Raw genomic sequence first — 25,892 nt, forward strand, 5'->3', positions numbered from 1 at the left:
GCCCCTAATGCAATAAGTGTTTTTTCCTCAACTCAAGTGAGGCAATTTATACTGTAGAAATAGATGTTAATGTGTACTGTATAGTGAAGTCATTTGCAGGGAATTAATGAATGCAGCAAAACTGTAGAATTTGATAGATTACATATTTCCTCGTAAAGTATAGATCCTAGACTTCATCATGTTGGAGCTTATTGTCTTCCAACATAATGTGCCAGTTGTTGCAGAACATGCAAAATATGGCTTAAAAAAGTATATATTCTTATTAGACAATTGTCTCTGGTAATGGAGATAAGCAATGCCAGACAGAGATGAGAAAGAACCCAGAGGACTTGCTCATTTTTCTTCCCACTGGATATCTATGTACTGTTTTAGAGTGAGTCATACAGTAGTTTCTGATTAAACAGCAGAAATATGTAGCTACAGTGTCTTTCAGTGTTTGATCCCATCTGTTTATAGCAGATATATGGCTACATCAACAAGCCCACAGGTGTACCCCTGGTCTCTCTGTCAAACCACATCCTGCTGTTACGACAGTTTCTAAGAAGATTTTGCACATCAGCAGAGGCATAAAGGATTGGAAATGTATAACTCTTTGTAGAGGTTTCACAACATCAAACACACTATTTTAGACATGTACATTGCTGGATTTTATGGGTTCCATTGAGTCAGTATTGAGAGTGCTGAATCAAATTTGAGCTCCAGAATGATGTTGATATCCAGTAAATTAATTCAGATCCTATGTGTTGATTGCCTTTTTTATTTTGTGTTCTGTCATCATGTAAATGTATGACTCAGTTAATTCAAATTCATTTGATTAATTCAAATGATAAGTCATTTGTGTCTCTGTGCTCCAAATGATATACAGTATCTCTACTGACAACTGTCTCACTCTTTGATCACAATAAAAAAAAAAAAAAAAAAAAAGGATTATGGGAAGAAAAGGGTGGAAACTACATCCACAGTACCCTCTCAAAGCATACTCCAAAACTATTTAAGGAGTATCAGACCCAGCCATCACCGTACCTTGAGTCTTAATTCGCTGTTAAAAGACATCTCAAGGCACAGTGATGGTTGGGTATGATTTCTGTAGAAGTTGTGAATAAACTGGAGGCACTGTCCTGAGTGGAGACCAAACCAGACAATGGTTGTTGCTTATCCACTCGGACCAGAGGATCACATTACAAAGTGCCTCATTATTCACTCATGACACAGAATATCCCTCCAAAAAGACCCTGCACATCACCTGAGCAGGAGCCGTATGCACATGGGTCATGAATCAGCCACTGCTCCACTCCAGTTGGTCTGCTCATTTGCTGATTTGTGAGCTGAACTAGAATATTATGTACTGTACTGGCACGTGAATGGGCAAATAGATATTCATATATATGCACACTTGGATGCACAGGGATGCCTGGCAAAAAGCATTATAAAAAGAAAAGATGCTCCCCCTATTGTTAATGTGAAGTCAAACCTACAGAATGATTGTGTAGACAAACACTTTGGAACAGTTTGGGGTTGTAACACTCATGAGCGGAGAGATAGTTTCATATTCAGACAGACTATACCACAGACTATTCCACAGTAACATGCGAGAACATTCTTCATCAATGGCAATCTTCCTCTAAACCAAAAAATGCCTTTGAACAATCATCTTAGACTTAGAGACAGTCAAAAGGTGAACTTGTCCCCTGCTGCTTTAATCAAATGAAGGGCCCACAGATACCATGATCCTGTCTTTATCAGTGATGTGGTTATACTTTCTCTGCCTTGCAGTGAAAACACTGCTACTTAGAGGCAGGAGTTAACCCGGTGGCTTTTGTAACGTGCAGTCGGCTCTTTATTTAAGACCGGTGTGCTTTCATGAGCTCAGTGTGATTGCCACCTTCCCTCATGCCCCCCCCCCCCCCCCCCCCTCTGATTTATCAGCCTCTATCCAAATTAAGCACAAGCAAAGCTTTCAGTCTTGGGCCATTTCCGTTTTATCTTCCCCTTTTAATGGTTTTATGGGAAACGCACGAAAGCTGCAACTAGTCATCTGTCCCATTCTTATTAAACAGAGGGTATTTTACAGAGGCTTAATTTCTATCCTTCTTCGCTGTGTGTGATTTTTATGAATTCCTGACGTTTGTCAATTAAGCTAATTGAATGGATTGGCAGCTAGCCTGTATGACACAGAGATGTGCTTTCGAGCCTCTTGAGCCGTCTCCTTCCATTTCTTAATAAGTAGAAATGCATGCATATGCTGGGCTACTTAAGGGAAATGATCTGTGATCATGGGGCCTGATATTGGCAGTTGGGACCAAAATGGCTGACTGGTCGCATCAAACACAGCTCTTTAGAGTGCAGCCCAGTGCTCAGGCCAGGCCCCCAATCGAAGCTCCGGGATATTATAACCTATCGATCCTCCATCTGTCCGTGTGCATCTCAGAGTATCATCACTTATCGGAATTACCTGCCCTCTGGCCAGGACTTTTACACTAACTATGCGATGTGAGTGCCTGGGTTCTATGGCTCGGAGTCTCGTACAAGAAGTGACATCATCTTCACATTGGGAAGTGATCCTTGAGTGGACTGGAGCTCTCTCCTTTGTGGGCGCTTCTCTTACTTTCTCGCTGTCTTCCTGTATCTGCTCTATTATTCATTGGCTATGTAGGTACCTCTGTGTGTGAGACATCCTACTGTAGTGTTGAGTACAGCACCTGTAACCCAATAGGCCACAGTTTCAGTCACATCAGCCAAAACAGGAGATGACTGTGAGTAGTTTTAGTATGATTACAGAACAGAAGTTGCAGCTTTTCTAGTAGAGAGGGGTGTCAGTGTATGTTTCGCAATTTGAGTATGCAATTTGTTCAACTGCTGAGGCGTCCATTCAGATCAGTGGATGAAATTGTCTTATTCTGTCATTGCCACTGGAATTTCAATTGAGCATTACCTTCCATAGCAAAATCTGGATTTCTTTTAGTTTAATACTACGTTAACAAAGGTCTCATCATCCCATTGTATAGAGTAAGCATAGACCCAGGACAAAGACAACCTTCATACTATACCTATGGGTGGAGACTCATCAGTGGATCAAATAGAGACAACAATGAACAATGTAGACAGTCAGTGAGGTGGGCATGGAAATGAGCATGAGCTTTGCACAAAAACACATTGTCCTGAAGCCTGACATAAGAGGCTTGGAGACATTTTCCATGTTTCCTATAATTGCGGCCTATCAAGTTATTGGTGGCACAGCTAGCGTTTTTTCATCTATCCCCCTCTTTCAATCCATGGGCATCACTAGAGCTTGAAAAGCTTCTGTACAGATACATAGTCCTATGATGAATCAACCTATATCTAATTACTGTAACAATGTCTTTCCCGGTGATACCTGATAAGTCTGGCTCCAAAATGACTAACCTATTTACCTTTTATCCTATTGTTAGGCGGTGGAAAGTCGTTTCCATATTTTTCTAGGTCTAACACCCCGTGAACCCGAGTTGGTGAATTTAGTATGGACTATTAATCTGTCAGCCAGTGTCATCAGAGTGTGAGAATATGCTACCACAGGTACAATAGAGATCATTTCACACAGAGATAAGAGGGGCTTGATGAGTCAAAAAGAAATCAAGCTCAAAGCACTTTCAGATAGACAGTCGTATTATACCAGCTATTATCAGAGTGTTATGATAATTGAACAGCAACGGTGGAATGTGATATTGGAAACTTTCTCAGTGCTTGAAGTTCACATACTTCTTTGTTGTTAACAATGGAGTTAGACTCGGGCTTACTGTAATATGTGAGATCGATGTCCATTATTGGGTATAATATCCAACATGAAAATACAATAAATCTTGACATGCATATGTTAAGGCTACAGTCTAGACAGAGAATAGGTCACCACCAATGCCTCCTGGGAATTTGCTCTCACCTGCCTAGTTCTTTGACATCAGTTCATATTAAAAAAGAGGATAGGAGGTCAAATTAGACTATTGTCATGCACCCTAAATGAAAAGTGAGGAGATATTACTGTAGGTGCGGAAGCACTACCATTAGTGCATATTGTAAGCACCAGCTACCTTCTACTGCTTCATATTGAGAAATAACCTCAATATCTATGGACTTGAGTAAAATAATTTCATCTTACACAACAATGTCAGTGTTGCATGCCAAAAGGTCCACAGTAGCCTTGGCTGCCCTTACACAGTGTAAGGAGTCCAACGTCCCCTTTCACTTACCTCCACAGCTGCCTTGGCCCGCTCAAACTCTTCCTCCAGGGACTGGTTTCTGGACAGAAGGGCACCACCAAACCGCTGGTCCTTACTCAGATGGCCCTGTCTCATGCATATACACACACACACACACACACACACACACACACACACACACACACACACACGCAGCCAGACGGGGGAGCAGACACACAGACAGACAGACAGAAGGGTGCAGGGTTAGCCTTCTCTGCCTTCCCTGGGAGGGGTAAATATCCCTGCCTCGGCAAAACCTTTGACATGCTCAGGATAGCCAGCGGCTGGCAGAAATGCCTCTGTCAGCCCCCTCTAGCACTCTCCCACCTCTCCCCACCCCCCATCCCCCTTCTTCCCCATCTTCCTCCCTCTCAATTACACATTCATACCCCCCTCTTTAGTGGCTTGGACTTGGTCTTATATTGCACACTTTACACACTTCCTATGCATTATCCTAACTCTGAAATATGCTGATGGTAGCTTTGTTGTAGGGTTTGCTACCATGCCTTGCTCTGCTCCTGAAAAGAAGTGGACCAATTTGCATATACAGCACATAATGTGTTGTGAGTTGTGTACTGTAGATGCACAGTACACATGTTTTGTGACTGTCACTACAGTACATGCGTAGCCTAGCTGGCAACAATATTTGCTGGGCTGTGAGAGCCTAATACACAGCCTAATACACTTGTATGGTATGTACATTACTAGAGTTACTGTAATTGGCTATGTCTGTAGCCCAAGGCTAGGTCATCAATTATGGAGGCTGAGGGATTGAATTAAGTGCATGTTCCAATTGAAGCCCTTAGGTAGAACCCTAGTCAGTCTCTTCACTCTGCCACTGCTGCCTGCCTGTCACATTCTGATGACTAATCGGTTCTGTGAGACCTTGTGTCAACTCAGCCATTACCTGTAACATTACATTTCCCATTTCCATAGCTAGTCATTAGAAAGACCCTATTTATGCAGGGTCTAATTGAAGTTGGCTTATCTAGTTATAAATGGCCTCTGCTGAATTAGCTTCCCCACACTTAATGCCACAGACTACGTCTACAGGTTGAAAAGGGCAAAAGTTTCTTTCTCTAACTTCCCAATGCCACATGCAGCAGTGTACAATATGTGAAGGCACAGTGGTGATTATATAGACAGGTTTGAAGGACTTTGTCTCTTTGTGCCAGCTTTTGGTAACTACTAGACCAATACACTAAATCCCATTCAACACACAACTCTCCTTTCAACACTATGTGTGTGTATGTGAGTGTGCGTCATCTGCCAAGTCAGAAACCAAAGCCACTATTTACAGTATCACTGTCAGGGGCATTCTATAGTTCCCTTGGGGGGAAAACATTTAGCATTTGTTTGCATATAACTCCCAATCTTCTGTGGCTATTTTTAATCCTAAATCTATTATTTAGAGGGATGTTGAAAAGGTGATGTATCTTACAGTAGCTGGCTCTGCGAGATACACTCTAATGGGCCCAGGAAAAGGCTATTGAATCATGCATGAGCTATTAATCTGATAATGGCGGCTAGAAACAGGACCCCACAGGCAGACCTGTACAGAGACCGCTCCACTGAGGGGGGAAAGCACTTGACATTTGGACCTCGTAGCACCACAAAGGAACAATTTCAAAGCCAACATGGACATTTCGTAGAAGGCACCTCTTGGGATCAGAAAAGGGTGCCCTTGTTTCAGAACACTCTACATATAGTTGTGTTGTCTCTCATTTTTACCTTTTTGTTTTTGTTTTTCTAACCCAAATTGGATTATGTGGTGATGCTATTTGCTTGGTGCAAATGTATAGATCTTTCAATTTCATATGAAAGGATGCATAGAGGGGCTTACATGTCTTCCACTAATATACTGCCTGTTGAGCTGAAATGGAAGAATTTGAGGTGTTAGCACAAGATGGTGGGTTAACATATGGTCACACATGCTCAATATCTGACTGGACAGGAGATGGGGACCTCTATATAGATGGCATGTGTCCCAATAATCCTTTGCCAAACAAAGTAGATTCTTCTTTACATTTCACTATGACACCTACTACACCAATCAAAACAATCAGTTTTAGAAGTGAAAAGCTTTCAACTTCAAATGACAGTTGATTTCAAGTGTAGACAGAGCAGCCAACAAGTGGACTGTGATGATTACTAAGAACTCCAAAGTTAAGCACTTACTTGAAATGCAAGAGCAGGCTCTGCCTCTGCTTTGGTATTCGCTTCCAATGGGTTCCTAGTTGATGGCTCTGATTGTGTTTTGCAGTCTATGGACCTAAAGAGAAAGGGTTGAATCCACAATAAGGGAAGGAAACGATTCAATCATCACCACCTTACTTTCTTCAACTTCAAGCAGTGTGCAGAACTTACGTTATTTACTGTAACTATGTGCTGCACTATGCTACAGTACATCTGCTGTAGTGCCATTGAGTGTAACATAGAATAGAATAGAATAGAATAGAATAGAATAGAATAGAATAGTACTTCATCAATTACATTTCATTGAGGAAAAAAACCATTGAGTTTTTTTTTTTGGTTCCACCTTTTCTGTGGTAATGACTGGAAGAAGGTTAACACAGTTTTGATATTATTCTAAATACCACCTGCAGCAGAAGATACAGTAAGACAGAAATCTAATGAATATGGGTAATGTCCTTTCAGTGACCTTTTCAACATTCATCCAATAGACAAAAATGTGAAAGAACTATCCTCATCAGAATAATTCAGGTTGTGGCACCTATGAGATCAAAATATTCTCTCAATGTTAAAGTTAGACTCTGCAATATGATGTCGCCATGGTAAGTTGAATGAGTTTAGAGATGTTTCAGATTCACCCAACCAAGACGTTTCACACTAAGTGTTCCGTTGGCACATGAGCATGGCAGGTGTTCTAAGTGCTGTACATCTGCAGAAAGGTATATAAAGTGTGGTGTAAAGTAAAGCAATTTACTCAAAAAATCACAGGAATTTAACAGGTTATTTCTGAGAATTTATGGGCTTAGATGTTGATGATACCTACCACAGAAATTCATTGGAGGAATTTTTTGTTGACGAACGCCGTCTGTCCAGTGTCCACTTCCGGCTGCCAGTTCTCTCACGGTGGGGGTTCAGCTCCTCCCATTTCTCCAATGGGGAGGCAATGTTGACTGGTACAAAAATCATAAAGAAATAAGCTAACAGGCTACAATACAAAGTTAGCGCTAGAGTTTTCAAAACAATAAGCTACAATAAGTTGTAGAATGTAGCAACATCATGACAGGGACATGAACTTTTGCTTGTAAATGACATCAGGGTTATAATCAAGCTCCCCATCATGAATGAATCAGACATTGTATAGTTTGACTTGATACGCGTAATTAGAGCTCATTTGAAGACTGAAAGACTTTAACCTCCTCAACTGGCAAATGGGGAACTAATCGACCGTTACCCTTTAATGGCTTTTAAGATGCTCTCTTCATTACAGGCAATTGCCTGATCATGAGGTCAACCTCATTGAGCTTGATGAGGGAAACCTTTCAGTATGGGAGGGTAGGGCCTTTAAGCATTTAGGAAACTAAGGACATGAGACTATATCAATAGTATTACTGATTTAATGTTGTGAGAATGATTTCAGACTCTGGATATTAGGTTTTCATGATAAGATAGAATAGGACAAGAACATGATGATTACAGTATGATGTGATACAAAATATCTAATATTCGCTCCATTGCTGGTACCTGAGTCTAGTGACACTCTCTCAGGAGTATGTGAGCTGGGGGCAGTTTGTTCCACATCCACCTGGATCAGCTCTGTCTCATCAGTTTTCTTCCTGTGAGGGGTGGTCTTCTGACCCTCCCCGCGTGACGACAGCGGACTCTTCTTGTCTTTGCTGTTCCTCCTCTCTCCGGGCTCACTAAGATCCAATAGGTCCAATGTGGAAGACAGAACTGAAAGGAAGATTATACTGGCTTAACTCCCAATAATGGTTATTAAGTTGGAATCATGAGATTTTGCTTTACACAGTAGAAGACAACTCCTTACAGTATTTACTGAAGCATGGTTGTCACAACAAAATAATTGCCTTATTAGTAGTTCACATCTTTTTTTTTTGGTTTAGACACCATGTTTTTTTGTTTTTTGATTTGCCATATATATGTATCTCTGGAAAAAATCATTAATTGCTGAACTAAACAGTATATGCATGTACAGTATAAAGACTTTGTTTGGTGCTGTCATAATCACGGCAGGAGAGTGACAGTAATGAACAGACAGATAGGCAGCGAGGGAGAGAAAGGGGCCACAAACCAGCAGGTCAGGTAGTGAGAAGTGCCTCTCCAATCCCATAGAAATCATAGACTGATGATCTGTCATAGTGTGATTATCATATATGATCTCTGATTAAATAATAGCAGCAAGGCCCCCCCTTAGCCTTGTAAGTTGCTTCAATTGTAAGTTAAGATTTGTCTGTATCTTTTTCTCAAAAGTCACTAGAAATTAGCATTTCAAAGTTTAAAAAAAAAGTTAGCTAGCTAGTGTTGTGTTGTCCAACTCGCTCCTATACCATTGCTGGTCACATTTTCAAGCATCTACTTCTCTTCACTAACGGTATATCTATATATATTTTTGACCCGATGGCCAGGGCTTGGACAGACCAAGAACACCTTTTAATAAATTGTGTTAAATTGTGAGGTAGCCAACAAAGACATCAGAAAGAAGTAGTATTATGTTGTTAGAATTTGATGCTTTTGTAATAGCTGATCCTTTGTGTGCTTCTTGTGAGTACACACGTCTGTAATAATGGGTAATGCTGTTTTATGACAAACAAACAAACAATCCCCTGACAATCCCCGTAATTAGAGAGTCTGCGATATCTCTGTGCTCTTCAAATGATAACCGCAATTAGAAATCAAAAGAAACACACTCAAGTGGGATAGAGATGGTGGTCTGAAGTGTTAGCAGCATCAGAAGAAAGGCATGCTCAGAAAGAAATAGAGATGGCTAAATGTTTTGGAACCCTTGAGTCTACTTGAAATGATGAGACTGCCTTGAAAGGAAGTCCTCCAAATACTGTCATCAGCTGCTCCTCCACTCAAAGCATATTTGATGTATACAGTATGAATAGTGAATAGTCAAAAAAAATGCTATTGAGTCATTGATTGAGTCCACATTTGTATGGTTGTTTTCAGGTTCCCATGGGTTTCCATTACATTTTGTTGAAGCACTGTGAAGGTTGTTGTTAGTAGGGATACATTCTTCCCTCTCTATAAAAAAGTAATTGCTTTCAACAAAAATGTTGATATAGCATTTTACTGAATTTTTACTGAAGTTGGGCATAGTCCGCTTTATGTAAATGGTGAGAGAGAAAAATTCTTTAGTTTTTTCTCCTTCACTTTTTGTCCAATTGATGAAATTGTCTAGAATTGCTATTGTCAAGAGCTGAGCTTTGTGACAGACTTTTGTTGCGATAATAATTGGGATATAGTGACCTGTGGATTTCAAAACTGAACTGAAACGTACTCAGATTCTGGACACCTTTAGCACTTTGTCTTTTCCACTTATTCTCAGTGGAGCCACTGACAATTGAGAACTGAAGTCATCTAAATGACTGTCATTTTGAATCATCCCAATCCTATCAGTATCAGGAAACAGCGGGACATCAAATATGAACTTTTGACTGGAGCTAAAATAATGGCCCCTATTGTGCCAATGTCTCTATGCTTCTAGTTACAGTACTTTCCTCAGTACAGTAATAATGATTAATCAGATATGCTGTAGGTTTAATAATCTAACTTAGGTGCTCAAGATGTAGCGTGTGCAAACATGAACACTCTTAGCTCCCCACTTTGCAGCCAATTATGACGTTTTTAATGATGAAATAGGCGTCACCTCAAAACTCCGAAACAAACTCTATGGCAAACGCATCTTTCAACATAGTTTAGTCAAATTTGGGCCAATCAGTGTAATTTTGAATTTTCATTTCATTTTTACATTTAGCATACGTTTAGCATTTTCATTTTTACATTTAACATTTTGCAGACGCGTTAATCCAAAGCGACTTACAATAAGTACATTTGTCTAAAGTAATTGAATCATTTATACATCATCATAAGAAAACAAATCTATGCTAGGACCAGGGAGCATTGGCAGTCATAATGCTAGAAAAAGGAAGATTACTTTTTTAATTTTTTTTTATTTATTATTATTTACAGTAGAGGAACGGTACAGGGGGGTAGTGGGGATGAAGAGGTCTTTAGGAAGGACACTCAAGGTGTAAATACTGCATCTGTATGGCAAGATGCATCATTTACCCAAGTTTCATCAAAATTATTCCAGTGGTGTCGGAGATAAAATGTGACTTACCAACGGACATAAGTTTTTGACATACAAGCGACCCTTCATGGGGCACAATAACTAACATTTCTTCTCAGTGGAATAAAATCCCCACTGGAGCATTACAGTTGAACCTCAGTCCATTTACATTCTGTATGTCAAAGACATTATGAAAGGTGAATGACTAATGCATGAGAAGGCTGCAGTTGGGAGAGTGCTTGGAGATGGAGATGTGAGAGAGGTCAAAGAAGATACCTGCTGTGTTGGAAGTCACAGGGCGGGCAGCTCCATCGCACTTGGTCTCACAGAGGAAGTCGTCGATGGAGGGGCTGAGTAGGGGGCGGCTCTCTTGTTGCTCACTCACCAACTGCAAGGGCAAACAAACTCACAGTTCAAAATCAGACATAACATGCCCATTTGATGCTCTCTTAGGGATGACAACATGATCCAAGTAAATGATAACACAAATTGATGTACACTGTAAAAAAAAACCCTGTAAAAAGTCTGGCAGCAGGGTCAAATGTAACTGTCAAATTACAGTAAAATAACATAGTTTTTAAGAACATAGAAAAGCCATAAAAATACTGTTTTTTACATTCGATAAAATAATTATACTGTTTTTAAACGTAAAAAGTGGGTTATTTTCACTTTCAATTAATCTTGTTTAAAATAGAATTTATATGTAAAATAAAGGTCAATGTCTGTGAAATAATGATAATTAAGGTTGTTTGAGATAGTGTATTTTTATGGTTTCTCATTGTGAACAGGGGATTAATGTCTGTGAACAAAAAAGTTTGTTATTTCATAAATTTGGATTATTCCAGGTTTTTTTCAAGAAGAATGTTGAATTTAGATTTATCTCAGTGATTTTACCTGCATTATTCCATTATACATATATATTTTTACAGTGTACAGTATCAGTGTTTTGGCAATGCACACTGTTTGACCCGTCGTCCTATACACCTCTCCAGACACACACTTGCTACAGTATATTTACCAGTGACTGCTCCCTGCCCCTGATGTGCCCCTGCCACTTCATCTGAAAAATGGAGCATTTATTGTGAACTGAGTCATGATTAACATTTCTGCAAACCCTGTAGTTCTTCAAACCCTGTTTGTCAAATGTAATTTGAACAAAGTGATGTGACCTGACTTGACCCACCAACTCCTCTTATGCCCTCCTGACACCGCTCACAATATTTTACGCTTTCTGTGGAGGACCCACTGTTCAGTGCAGTGATAGCACTGTGCCCGTGGGTAAAGAGGGCATCCATCATCATCTGCCTCTCCCAGTGCCCTTTCAGCCAGATGAGACTAGCTGGAGGAGAGACTACTGTGTATGTGTCCCCAAGTGTAATTGCTCATCCATTAGCAGTTGTTTATCTCACATTCGAAACCATGCAAAAGTTAATCACCTTGCCTGTGAGGCACCAGGACTGTTTCTTGTAGGCTTGCCAAAACTGCTGTGGCATAGGTTACATCTCATCCATTATCATTACCCTCAAGTCGTTGCTCCAGGTTCAACTGGCCCCATTTGCCAGCCTGTGCTCCAGTACATGAAACCAGATTCAACACAAGGATTTTGTTAGATAAAAATGGCAACCGTCGTCATTATTGTCTGCTCGTGCAGTGTGTATACAGTGCTGCCCTCGAGGAAACATGACATTTGCCACCCCTGCTCTCTAGAGCTGTATTCGCAGGCAGAATATTAACGAAGGCACTAAAAAATTAATTACCAGCCAGGCATGAGGTTGCACACAGCCTGCCATACGTTTGATATGAAATGTCCTGCATGTGGTTTCATGACCCCTCTGTATGTGCCCAGGCTCAGCTCTCACAATGACAGATGTTCTTGCTTCTGATTAATGATGTACATAAGATGGTTATTAGCCATTTAAGTAGAATTTAAAACAAAACCTTTGACCCAACAATAAATTGCTAAATTTGGAATAGCATATTCTTGTATTAGAGAAAGTGTCAGTCTTCACCTGTCAAATTAAAACAGACAATAGCTGACAAAAGAAGTTCTCCTCACTCTGAGGAGTTGTTGTTGTAGTATGCTTACTTCTTACCTTGAAAGGAACAGAGCTTATTTAGAGTATCTACGTTTTGGGTTTAACCAACGTTTTTATATTATCTACATTATATTTGTCTGATTGTTTGTACTGTATGTCCTGTTAATAGAATCAGCTGTCTGTCAGAATAAATGGGAAGAGAGATAGCTGTGTCCTGGTCCTTCACTCCTACCTGCTAGACCTGGGAAGCTTTTACAGAAGCGCTTCATAAGCTGTTTGTGGATCAATGGACATACTAAAGTTTCTCAACACTCACGTTTGTTTTAATTTGATAATGACACACTATTTAAATGGCCTTGCAACACTGTAAACGTTTTTTGTGTGCAATAGTGAAATTCTGACAATAATCTCTAGTATACAGGGAATATTCATAGGTTTGCCTGTGTGTGACTAACTGTGACAATGTTCTGAATTTGCAACATCCCAATAATTCTGACCCAGCATATGTACAGTAATTGGGGTTTATGAGTGTTTTTGTGCTGCTCTGGTGTCATGGAAAAACTTCAGTTTTATAAAAGAAAGACAGGTTGATGTTGTCTGGTTTTAGACAGAGCAATTAGCTGCCTTTTTCTTGCATTTCACTGCACTTGAACAAGTCAGTATAATTTTGGACTGTTCTATGTATATCCAGATTGTACTAAGACAATGTGTACATTATCATAATAGGTTGTCATAAAGGTTAGACTTCATGAGGAGTACAGTATATTTCATTACCGGCCATGTTTACTTGGGGTGAATCATTTCGTGTAACTGAAGGTACTGGAAGGTAATAGGAATATCTTCACCCAAGATACATCGATGGTGTTATGAAAGAGTTGGACGCCTCACTTCATTTCACCCTCCAAACCTTATAAAGCATATCTTCCTACTGAATAATTGCCAGTGCAAGATGGGCCCTTAATGAAAGAACCTAATCATTTCTGAGGCCTTTTAGGGCCCATGCTACTTAATTAGATGATTTCCCCCGTATTCAATTAAAAAGCCGCCTCACTTTTGGCACAAATATAAAAAGATTGCTAACATTAATGGGAATTATTAAGGGTACAGACCCCATCCTGGTAATGAGAAAAGACGGCTTGGAGAAGCACTCCAGGGCCATGCTAGTGGTGCAGGACAAGGAGGAACAATCAGCTCTGTCCAACCAACTATTATTATTAATTTATCACTGTAACTTTTCTTTCAAAGAATGTCTGTAGTGTGAGTTTTGGGACCTTAATTGCTTCTTTTTTTAAGGCAATGACCAAAATAAACATTGACGATGTGGAAGTGCTGTGTATTTGCACAGCAGTAGGTCTGTGCAAACAGATAGGTGGATATGGTTTCCTGTCATTTTAAAGTAGCTACCTCGGGGAGGGTGAGTGCCACTGCAAGCCCACCATGAGCTATTGTATTATTGTGTGTACAATGCTGTTATGTCACCAGGGAGCTCATGATGAAATCAAGTACAAACCTTTAAAGGCCCACTAAAGTGGAAATCATCATTTCCAGTATTTTTGTTTGAATTTTAGCTCCTCCAGATCAAATTAGCACAATTTCTTTCTTTACAAAAAAACACACACACTGACTTTTTAGATACCCAGGGATGTTTGGTAATTAAAATGAGAACGATTACATGGCCCCTTTAATCATGAGTGTCCTGGGACCACCCTCTATAGATGTCACTCATACAGTTAGGTGAAGGCTTGCAGCTCGGTGTAAATATACTGTGCAAACACTGGAGGAAGCCCTAAGAGACCTGGGATATGAAGGAAAAAAAAAGTTTCACAGTGTAAATTCTATTCATGGATGCATGTACTTTCACTTTCAACAGCCACCCCTCTGCCGACAGTGATCCATGGGGAAACATCTGGCAGTGAATAACGATTTTCGTCACATTTACATCGAGGACATCTGCTACAGAGTGATACATTAAAGAAAGACACCCTCATAAAATTATATGAAGTCCACCCCTCCATAAAGAAAGGTGTCCTTGAATGCCTCCAATCTATTTAGCATGGAATAAGACAAATTGTGGTGTCAGGATGCAGGTTAAAACATTGTCGGAAGAGGATCATGCGGATCTGCACATCACAGCTCTTATCAGGAATCCCATCTCCTTCCTTTCTGTGATTGATTGGGTGTGACTTATGGTCAGCTCCGTCAAAGGGTTACGCAATTAAATTCCTTGACTGAGACATTTGAATTCTGTGAGATAACATGGCCTAGAAATTATGTAGTAAAAATATTTAATGTAGTGTGTATTATCTTGGATTGAGGACATATAAAACATTGAGGAATGAAGAGATTTAAAAATTAAACTCAGTTACCAAATTTCCAGCTTAAGCATAAAATAAAAAAAGTAAAGTTTACAGTAAACATGTTGCCCTCCTTGAATGATGTATCATTTTTGTTTGGAACTATTGATTGTGCAGAATCTTTGTTAAATCATCATGATGTGGCATCATCGATCTTACTCATCACCACTGGGTACTGTGCTGGTATCCTGGGAAGAGATGCACGCCCTGCATGCCCCATGGGCCTGCACAGTTTGAGTCATTATGAATAAGTGATGAAAGTGATATGCTCATTACATTAGATATTACATAATTGTTGTTCATAAAAAAGCCTACCATTATAATGGAAAACTACTTCACATATTTAGAAAAAAAATATGAAAAATAAATCTAAAATTATAAGGACCATTATCCACGTATTACCTGACCCCAGGCAGACCCCAGGTGGTGAAGGTAGGCAGCATCACCTCCTCCACTTTGACTCTTATCACAAGAGCCCCCCAGGGCTGTGTGCTCAGCCCCCTACTGTACTCCCTGTTCACCCACGACTGTGTGGCCACGCACAGCTCCAACTCCATCATCAAATTTGCGGATGACACCACTGTGGTTGGCCTAATCACTAATAATGACGAGTCAGCCTACAAGGATGAGGTAAGAGTCCTGGTGGACTGGTGCCAGGATAACAATCTTGGTACGGCAACTGCACCGCCCTGGACTGTAAGGCTCTACAGAGGGTGGTGAAAACGGCCCAGACCATCACGGGCCATGAGCTCCCAGCCATTCAGGACATTTACTCCGAGAGGTGCAAGAGGAAGGCCGGGAAGATCATCAGCTGCCACCCCAGCCACACCCTGTTCTCTCTACTCCCATCTGGGAAGCGGTACCAGTGCATCCAGACCCGCACCAACAGGTTCCGGAGCAGTTTCTACCCACAGGCCATGAGACTCCATAAGCCCCCCCCCCCCTTATGTTATTGTTATTGTCTTTTTCTGTTATTATTATTGCACTGCATTGTTAATTGTTGATTGTTGCATTGTTGCATTGTTGAGGAGTTGCATTCATTGCATATTGCATTCATTGCACAGTATCTAGTATATTGTGTACATGACAAATACAATTTGATTTGATTTGATTTAAAGTTCAGTTCTCTCTCTATGAAAAGGGATTGTTTATCCTATTTCCACTTTTGCTGCTTAACTTTATTTCTGTGTAATTACTAAATAAATGACTATGTAACAACATGTTTATTACTACACAGGCATCAGAGCAATTTAATGTAAATTGTGACTGTCTACACTACTTTACTTGTATGTACAGTAGCTCTCATAGCCCTAAATCTCCCAAATAGGCCAGTGAGTTTTTTACCTTCATCTGAACATAGTGTTGAGCACAATCAGGGATCATATAAAATGCTCTATAAAAAGATGACCATTATGAGCTTTACAATCTGAGGGCCCTGCTGCTAATGGGTTTGAGTTACAAAGCAAATTAAAGAGAGATATATGGCTTGGTTAATTATGGATCCGAAATGCTCCTGCAAATCCATACCTTTACCTTAGAGGTAACAGTAACAGTTCAGGCATAAAATACACACCATCTGCTGCCTGAAAAACAATGCTGCTTAACAGCAGCTTGCAGTGTGTGTGTGTGTGTGTGTGTGTGTGTGTGTGTGTGTGTGTGTGTGTGTGTGTGTGTGTGTGTGTGTGTGTGTGTGTGTGTGTGCTCTGCTTTTGACTGGATTCATAATTAAGGGTGGGAGATGGGTATTTGCAGATACAGTACTACAAAGTTATAAACAGGGCCTTATTGACCTAGTGACATTCTGATATTGATCTGTGTGACTCTAGGTCATCTTAAGGGAATGGTGGTTGCCAGCTAGCAGAATAGACCTGCATGTCTGTCTGAGGTAAGCAGCTTCTGAGCTTCTCTCCCTAACAGCCCCCTAAGTATCTATTCAAGCAGTGAATACTAAGGTCATTGCTGTAAAGGCCAGTTCTTTATCACTGACCTTGTGGAAGGACTGCTGGACTTCTTTAATCAAATGAGCTAATTCCTCTTTTGTCCCTTTTACATTGATTAAAATGTGTATATTGTTGTGTCGTACTGTTTGTGCCTGGTATTATGCCATGCCATGCTGTGAAATATGTGTAGTGTAATGGCATGTTATAAGTTATAACAAACATAAATACATTTCTTGGACAGTCAGGTCAAATCTTGGTCATTTTACTTCTTAGACTTGTGACAGTAGACAGTTTCCTGTTCATTTAATGCACCTGTCGTTTAAAAAAAAAAATCAAATCTCTGATTTTGTAGCTGATACACATCTACATATGCACCAGATCCCTGAATGATTATAGGATGAGTCAGCGAGGATGTTAAGCTACACTTTAGGCTGTGGAAACTAAATATGGCAACTATACTGTATCTCTCATTTTAAAAGTGTTTGAAAAGGTGGTAGAAAAAGACTGTAAAGAGACAATCTAAAACATATACTGTACTGTACTATCTATTGTCAGGAGATACTGGTGTATTGTCAACTGTTCAATTTAACACACACCATAGCATATAGTATATGCAACAAATGTGAATATTGAAGCCGAATAATTACAGTGTACATTTGTAAATCAACAGTACACCATATCAAACTGTAGACCACATTATCAACACAACACAAAAACACACACACAGGCACATAAGCAAACACACGCGCACATACTGGTCCGTACTGTACTTGCGCATGCACACACACACACACACACACACACACACACACACACACACACACACACACACACACACACATTTAGATCAAGCACAGAAAGCATGACAAAATATAGTATCAGCTTATGATGCCATCTTCTAAACCCATACTGTCCACATATCATTTCAAAGCAAAGCAGAACTGAAAAGCGCACAGAAAATCAACTATATCTAGAGGAGGAGATGCTTTAATATTGTCATAGCCTAATGCCATGCTACAAAGTATTGCATTATAGAAATGCATATATATATCAGCGACAAAGTTTAGCTGCTTATGAGGTGTAAAAATGTGCACTTGTGGAAGTGTTCCTATAGAGGAACTAATTGATAATGATGAGGAGATAAAACTGAATCTGATTGGAAGTGAAAAGTGACTGAGAAGAGAAATAACACTACTGACTTTAAGTGAAGAACATTTCCTGTGCACTCAATATTCTACAACCTAGAGGATACTTGAGGCAATCATGCTACAATTATTCCATATATTGTATGTTAAGATATGGTGTTATTGAATACAATTTAATTAAGACACAAGTTAGTCCTGATTACAGTTAAAACATTTGTTAATATTTGACGATTTGAAATTAACTGTACAGTACAGTAGATGCATTTCATACCCCATATAGCAGCTGAAAATTAAATAAAATCAATGTTGTTGCTTTTTTACTGGTGTCAGATTACTTTGGTCGGAGGATCGAGTTAGGCTTAAGAGTGGAAAGCAGATATGGGATGTTCAAAGCCTTGCCATTGATTTTATCTTCACCAAAAATAGGAGGAACTTCCAGTTGGGTTGGGGGGAGGGGGGTTGCGATGGTTCTGCCCACCTTGGTTGTCACCGTGAGGAGGGGTTTCCCTTCTGAAGACGCCTTACTTGGTATCTCCTTCAGGACCATGGCAACAGTCTTATCTGCAGCCCTAGAGTCTTTCCCCTACAACAGTGAAATCAACAATGACTTGTGTCAGGACAATTGGTTTAGTCATTGAATTCAATGTTTTGTTGGGCATCTTAAAAACTTTACGAATGATGATGACGACACTATATAACAGACTATGGTGAGCTATTTAAGGAAAAAACAGCAACATCGATTGAGAACATATCCACAAGACTATGGCAATGAAGGGGTCTCTATACAATGTAAGGGTCGCTGGACAAAGATGAACATGGTCTTTCATTATCTTCCACAATCTCATCTTATAAAGTTTCTACTGTATGACAACGAGGTACTATGCAGAGCTCATTACAGATATGCTAAACCTGCTCTCATTGGTTAGAATAATAGGTTGGTGATGAAGACCGATGTCTATTGGACAATTGCCAAAGGGACATCTGGTCATACTGGAAAGTTACAGTCACTTTACAATGTGACCTCTACCATTACCACCCTCCCCTCCCCCACACCTACATCCCCATGGGAAGAGGGCTGTCTAGTACTGTGATGATTATTACAAGACCATGTTATGTTAGGGGTCAAATTGATTTCAAATGTCTATTGTCATCCTTTCCACCCCCATTCTTAACCCTAAAGCTGGGCTATACAAAACCATCAAAAACTGACAAAAGATATGAATTGCTTTCACAACAGTCATTTCAGAGTTGCCCATGTCACCAGTAGATATGGTTGGAAAAATACTACAAAGCTGAAGTACATCCCATGCTAAAGCACTGTGAATTAATGAATCCAACACGAAGAGAACATCTTTTTATCGTCGACATTTGCAATCAGATTTATGAGAAATCCAGAACAGAATCTTTCTTGCAAGAATGGAACTTTAGATAAGCTTAAAAAATATATATCAGTAGGAAAAAAGTTGTTTCGGACTTACGCTCGAGATCCGGTTCCCTGATATGACCGGATAGAGCCTTCAGTATTTTCATTTGCCTGCATTACAGAATGAGTGTTTTCTCAATTGACTCTGTACCACAGTAAGCTGTATTTTAATATCATGGCATTAATGTGTGTGCATGGCCTCGAGGTAACATCCCCAGAGAGCTTAATACTCATAATAGACCTGAACAGCCACCTGCGTCCACACTCCAACTAAGCCAACCCAAGTATAATAAAAAAGAAGCATTCACACTGGTGAGAGTTTATTTTCACTAAATGTGTGTTTCCACTTTTGAGTGGCTGATGAAGTCTCAAGGAAAAAGTCTGTTAGCAAAGGAAGACTGGGTTAACTGATTTATATGCCTAGTGTGCAGTATAGTGCATAGCCAAATGATGTGGATTGTTTCTGTGGGATATATATCTGGGAGGTACAGCACTGTATCCTGTATTATACTCTTTGTGTAGACCTTTAGTATCATATGATTCATGTCTTTCTTTCACACTTAATTTCATTGAAGGAACACAAATCATGAATCATGAATCATACGATAAATTTGGTAATACATAAACCTCTTACTTCTCTTTGGATAACGTCAGAAATATTAGGAAATATACTGTAGATGCAGGCCAGTGGAAAAGAAACTTGGCAGCTTCCCCTTGTGCATCAATTTAGAGACTTGAATTGGCAATTACTGTATGAGCATGCACTTGACTTGACTGTGCTGAAAATAGGCGGTTTACAGTAGGCAGGATAAAGGCTATTATCCTTTCGTATGGAGTCTGCAGAATGTTGGGGTAAAACAGCAAATTAAGGCGAGATAAACAACAGGTACAACAAACGCGATAACTATAAAAAAGCTTTCTTTATGTTGTAACTACCACAACATGTACAGTCAGTCACCATGAGATTACACGGTTTTAGCAGAGTGAAATTTGATTTTCGGCATGCTATTTACTGCTGATGTAGCTCTAGGCAAATGGTCATCAATCCAAAGTAATATAATACATATATATATATATTATTTCAAAGTAATATAATATATTTACTTCCATATTTCTCTTAAAATCTAAATGATTAAAGCTCACAGATGCTTAGTTATTTACATAGTCTATTGGTTTAAAGCGTGCTGCTCGCGTAAGAAACATAGTTTCAGCAATGCAATTCCATGTTTTTGTTTCTCTGGAGATACTTGTTTCATTCAACCATCTTACAGCAACATAACTGGTCTATCATAGCATTACACTATCTCAAAATCAAATCCAGTCATATACATTGAGTACAGTAGCCTAAGTGATGTATATTATATCATCTTATTCAGGGCAGGCTGGTGGAGGCAGAAATCAAAGGACAGGCTCATTGTAATGCATTGAGCCTGTCCTCTAATTTCTCCCTACACCAGCCTCCACTGATTTTATTGTTACCTAATTCGGTACCTGGAAAATCACAATACAACATGCATAGATTAGATTCTGTGGTCCTCTGTGGCTCAGTTGGTAGAGCATGGCGCTAACAACGCGTAGGTTGTGGTTTTGATTCCTGCTGGGACCATATATACTGAAATGTATGCACTCACTGCAATGTAAGTCGCTTTGGATAAAAGCGTCAGCTAAATGGAATATACATATATATATCTTTGCAAATATAGGCCTTGATTTCATGCTGAAATAGTGTACTGTAGCTGACTTAACTTTGCTGCACAATGCATGAGTGAAAGATGAAAATGATTAAATTAAGTACTTCCACTAGGGAAAGTGAGGGCAACTCTTTGCTAATATTTTTTGCATTGAAAAACATTTAAGCATGCATTGTATAAAAGGAAATATTCTAATTTACGTTTACCTTCAGAATGAGTGGAAAACGATTACAGTCCTAGCTTCTGACTAGGATAAAATGGTCACAGGAAAAAAATCCCATCAAAACAAAAATTGCTTTGCTCATAATGTGCCATGCTCCATAATTGAAGTTGCGCTTATCTTATATCTAATCACCATACCGTAAGATAAAAATGTCATTTATATACAGTACTGCAAATATGGTCAGCATTCCCAACAACTTTCCCTATATTTCACTGTGGGCAACATGGACCTGTTGCCACAGGGGCTTGCTGGTCTGGCCACTGAACATACTGTCCTTGTTACGTAACACCTAGTGTTGCTAATTTAGCCCTTGTTTGATGCATTTCCAGAGTTGGTACTGGCGGCCCCTCGCCTCAATGTATCTTCCTGGGATAACCATGTGGAATGGGTAGGACTCTCAGCAGACAGAAAAATACTGTTTGGGGATAAACACATATCCACACTCGAGAGGGAAATATCCCATCCTCAATGCCAATTGATGTACAGTACTGCGTCAGTACAGTGACTCAATTTAGAGGGAGAGAAGCAGCGAGTAGTCAGCCATCCTCTCGTCCTGAGCGAGACACACATGGTGTAGATAATGAATCCTGTGGAGACAGATGCAGGGAACCGCTGAGCTGTAAAGTTCAGCTGCCAAGTGGGGACCTGATCCGCCCCCAGAGTCCCTACGAAAGGGGAACATCGCAACCAAATGTCCCATAGGCTCAGCTGTACTGAGGCCACACACATCCTCTCTCACACACACACACACACACACACACACACACACACACACACACACACACACACACACACACACACACACACACACACACACACACACTGTCTCCTCTAATGTTTGAGCTGGCCCTATAGGACTCATCTCTCCCCTGCAGACCATCAGCTCTAGTGTTGTGGCTTAGCCTATAATAGCATGGGGAACACAAATTTATAGCAAATCAAGCCCTTTCCTATGCTCATAATGCTAATGTTCAAGCTGAGCCAGCCTAGTGGCTATACTGTAAATGCTCCTAGGGTTCCAATAGTCATTGCAAACGTTTGACATTTGACAGAAATAGCTCATACAGAAAGTTATTATGACATAATTAGCTCTAGACCTTGTTTTATGAACATCGAGAGTGAACTTATACATTGGATAGAAGGGAGAAAAGGGTTGATACAGTAAGAATATAGAACATAATAGTCCCTTCTCCATTGGTCACTGAATACATGGGGGAAAATCATTCCAACAGTAGAGTACTACTGTGTACCTTGGGGAATTTACTTGAGTTTCTTTATAAAGTGCACCCATGTACTGAACTGTACTACCTGCCATGATTCTGAGAGAAGTTCAAGATTTTTGGGGTTGGACTAATACCTCACAAACAATGTACACCTCATACCAATCGATTCTGACATACTGCCTGTCTCCTGCCACTGGACATTTGCAGCCCAATACAAATGACTGCTCCCTGTACAACTGCTTATCTTATGAGAGTGCCTATAGCTTTGTAAAGACTTGCAAAGTTTGATATTAAATCATTGTTGGGCCAATCTCTTTCCAGGCCTCAAAGCAGATTGAGAGTCACATTTTCTCATAATAGCATACCATTGAAGCACATTTCATCTAATTGAAGCGTAGCATTCTTGTGTTGCAATGTGGCTGTGGCCTACTGTAGTTGATTACATGCTAAATTATCTCAATGTAATTGCAATTAGTGATTATGCCCCAAATAGACAGCATGGAAGGTTTTTTTAATCTTTCAATAATTGTCTTTATTTTCTGATTCTAATTCCGTCCATAGCTAAAGTGGACTTCAGGCTTCTTAACTCATTAAACACTGCCAGTGTCCTATTGCATGATTAGTTGTCTGAATAATTGACAGAATACTTGATTACCAAAATACTTTGGTAGGAGTAGTATAGTTGCAGCCCTAGTCCTCATAATGCAACATTAGAACATATTTATGAAAATACTCTTTACAACAGGGCACAAACATGCTTCAATACACTGAAAAGCAAGGACTTCAATACTTCAATGGTCTTTTTGGTCACAAGAAAACAAGGATTTGCTTGGAAGTACCAAAATTCATGAGTACCAGGATTATTTTGGTTTGCCTACTATAGACTACCTTGCCAATGAACCACAACTTATTTTAATACTGTTGTGGTTCTTTTGATTAACTGTACTACAGTAACTGTACAGTGATGTGTAAGCTTAGTGTATTTCCAGGAGCATCTGAGTGCTTAGAGAGGAGTATTTATCCAGTAATCTGTATAAAATAGTTTGCCCAACAGGAATGCCTTCCATACTGCTAGGACAGGCTAGTCTATATGGATTTATGCTTTGGTGCTGCTTTAAATCCCTCAACCAACAAAAGGGGCTTTGCGGCGATTCGCTAAAAGCTACCCCGCTGTGATGTTTGTTTGTGTGCACAAACAGCACTTAACCATTTAAGGCCACTACAACCAACCACCCGATAGTATATAATAAGCTGATACTGTGCATACTGTAGTAATGTCATCAAGGAACATCCATGGGATCAAATGTTAGTGGGATGGCTACAGTACAGTCGTAGAAGGGAGAGAGATGGCTGTTGTCTGTGCTGTGAAGATACTGAGGATGAGCTTATGAAATATATCCCACTAGTTTGGCTTCAACATTTGTACTGTCCTGATATGAACTAGTTCTTCCTTGATGACACATCTGGATTGTACAGTATACAGTATGTACTGTTGACCAATGTTAAGCAAAAGTGAAGAGACACTTACAGTAATGCCACATAATGGAAGAGAGTTAGCAAATATCTGTCTCTGTAGGCTACATGTTGCTGGTCACCGAGGCAGCTGGGCAAATGGCCTGAAGGGGAGTCAGAGCAAGGACATCAGGATGCCAGTCTATGCCAGGCTATTAATGCCTACTCACCAACAAGCTCAGGGACTAGATGTAATGTACCTGAGTACTGTACTGTATGTTAGCTGGCCTCTAATGAGTCCACGCTGAACAGCTGTCTGCTCTGTCCTATGATGGTGTCCCTCATTCTGTCACTATGAAGGGTTGGTGGTCAAGAGAGGAGGAGAGGAGACACCTGAGTCCGATCAGACTCAAACTCTATAATTTGATTTGTTATTGAAGAGTTCTGTATGGATGAGGTGCCACACAGCATCATCTGGTTTTGGCTAATGAGCCCAGAAGTGACAGTTTTTAATGTTGGTAGTTGCCCAAAAATGACAGTATTTTTCAGCTTCTCAAACTAGGTTTTGAATTAATTTTACACATGACAAGCTACATTAGAAAGAACATTTGATTTATATTTGTCTTTCTCAGTTATTGTCTTGAGTTTTACCATGATAAAACATGAATGTAAAGAATCAGTGTAAAAGTATCCAAGGGCATATATAATTCCGTACTGTGAAATGGACAAGCTCCTGATGTGAATAGCCAATTCAGGGTGAGTCACTGATAACAAAGTGCTGGTCTGACCTTTTCAAAGCAGTTTGTCATTGAATTACAGCAAGGATTTCCCAAAAAGGATGACATCACAGTCAATGGAAGTCACATACTCCAATTGAACTAGCATACTCCCCTGTGATCCTGATAAGCCTGGATCATCTGCCACGATCCCTTTCAAGTCCATTCAAGTGAGTAATGATAGGACAAGGTCAAGGTTTTCAAAGAACAGGCACAAAATTAGTTTGATGAACGTGAAGTGAAGTGAATTTGATGTCATGCAAGCTGTACTGTACATTTGCCTTTGTGCCTTTTATTGAGAAAACAAACGTGGAAAGCAATTTCAGCAAGAAAAATATTTTTTTCTGAGATGTCAGTAGTATTTCTCACAATGAACCACAGATTATGGTTAATTGGCCAAAATCATCTAGTTTTATGCTCTAAATGTAAACACATCACTCATAATAAATTAATTGGCTCTTGATAGCAGGGGGTCAGCTCTGGGATTAATAAAACACCCAAACCTTTATAGCTTTTCTTTTAGGTCCAAGAAATCATTTTGCAATCAGTTTGTCAGTTTGACAAGAAATTCAACTGCTCATAAATCAATTGGAATGAATGATTGAAGCCATTTTGTGACCCCCCCCCCTCAAATGCTCTGAATAAACACTCAGCCACTGTGTTAAGTAAGCATTAACGCATGACAGGGTGTGCATTAACAACCGATATCCACAAACGTCTGCACTTCTGTGACAGCACACAAGATTCAGGTCAAGTGTGCTTATTGCAGAAAGCGTTAGCAACCCTTTCCTCTTTCAGATACCAATGCATTGAATGTTAACCTTCTCTTAATATCAGCAAAACATCACAATCATACAGCAAATTTCTGTTAAAAAAACATTTCTATATATTTAAGAAAGTATTGATCTGATATATGGACACTTTGAAATTCTGTACTAACTCTAAAGCCATCAAGACAAATCGTACAGGGACATGTAATGAATTTAATGAATGAATGATAACTCCAGATAAATGCCCGGCACCCCTTTCTAAGCTGTGTGATTGTCAGAGATGCATGGCTTGGAACGCAGTTTTAGCCAATCAGATCACATATTTCTCCAAACCCGTTTTTGTG

At 39.8% G+C, this 25,892-nt stretch overlaps 1 protein-coding gene across 1 annotated transcript in view; it reads right to left on the reverse strand.

Annotated features, from left to right (window-relative positions):
* The window catches only part of pex5la (peroxisomal biogenesis factor 5-like a), a gene marked incomplete at both ends in the record, with an annotated part of 59,168 nt that overhangs the window by 11,629 nt on the left and 21,647 nt on the right, over positions 1-25,892 (reverse strand). The window contains 7 exons of the mRNA XM_083671211.1: positions 4,221-4,316; positions 6,073-6,102; positions 6,408-6,501; positions 7,246-7,372; positions 7,944-8,153; positions 10,792-10,903; positions 18,469-18,573. Coding sequence (XP_083527337.1) covers positions 4,221-4,316; positions 6,073-6,102; positions 6,408-6,501; positions 7,246-7,372; positions 7,944-8,153; positions 10,792-10,903; positions 18,469-18,573 — 774 coding nt within the window. The remainder of the gene's footprint in view (positions 1-4,220; positions 4,317-6,072; positions 6,103-6,407; positions 6,502-7,245; positions 7,373-7,943; positions 8,154-10,791; positions 10,904-18,468; positions 18,574-25,892) is intronic.

This window comes from Argentina silus (assembly GCF_951799395.1).
Source record: "Argentina silus genome assembly, chromosome: 6".
In the NCBI taxonomy this organism is placed as follows: Eukaryota; Metazoa; Chordata; class Actinopteri; order Argentiniformes; family Argentinidae; genus Argentina; species Argentina silus.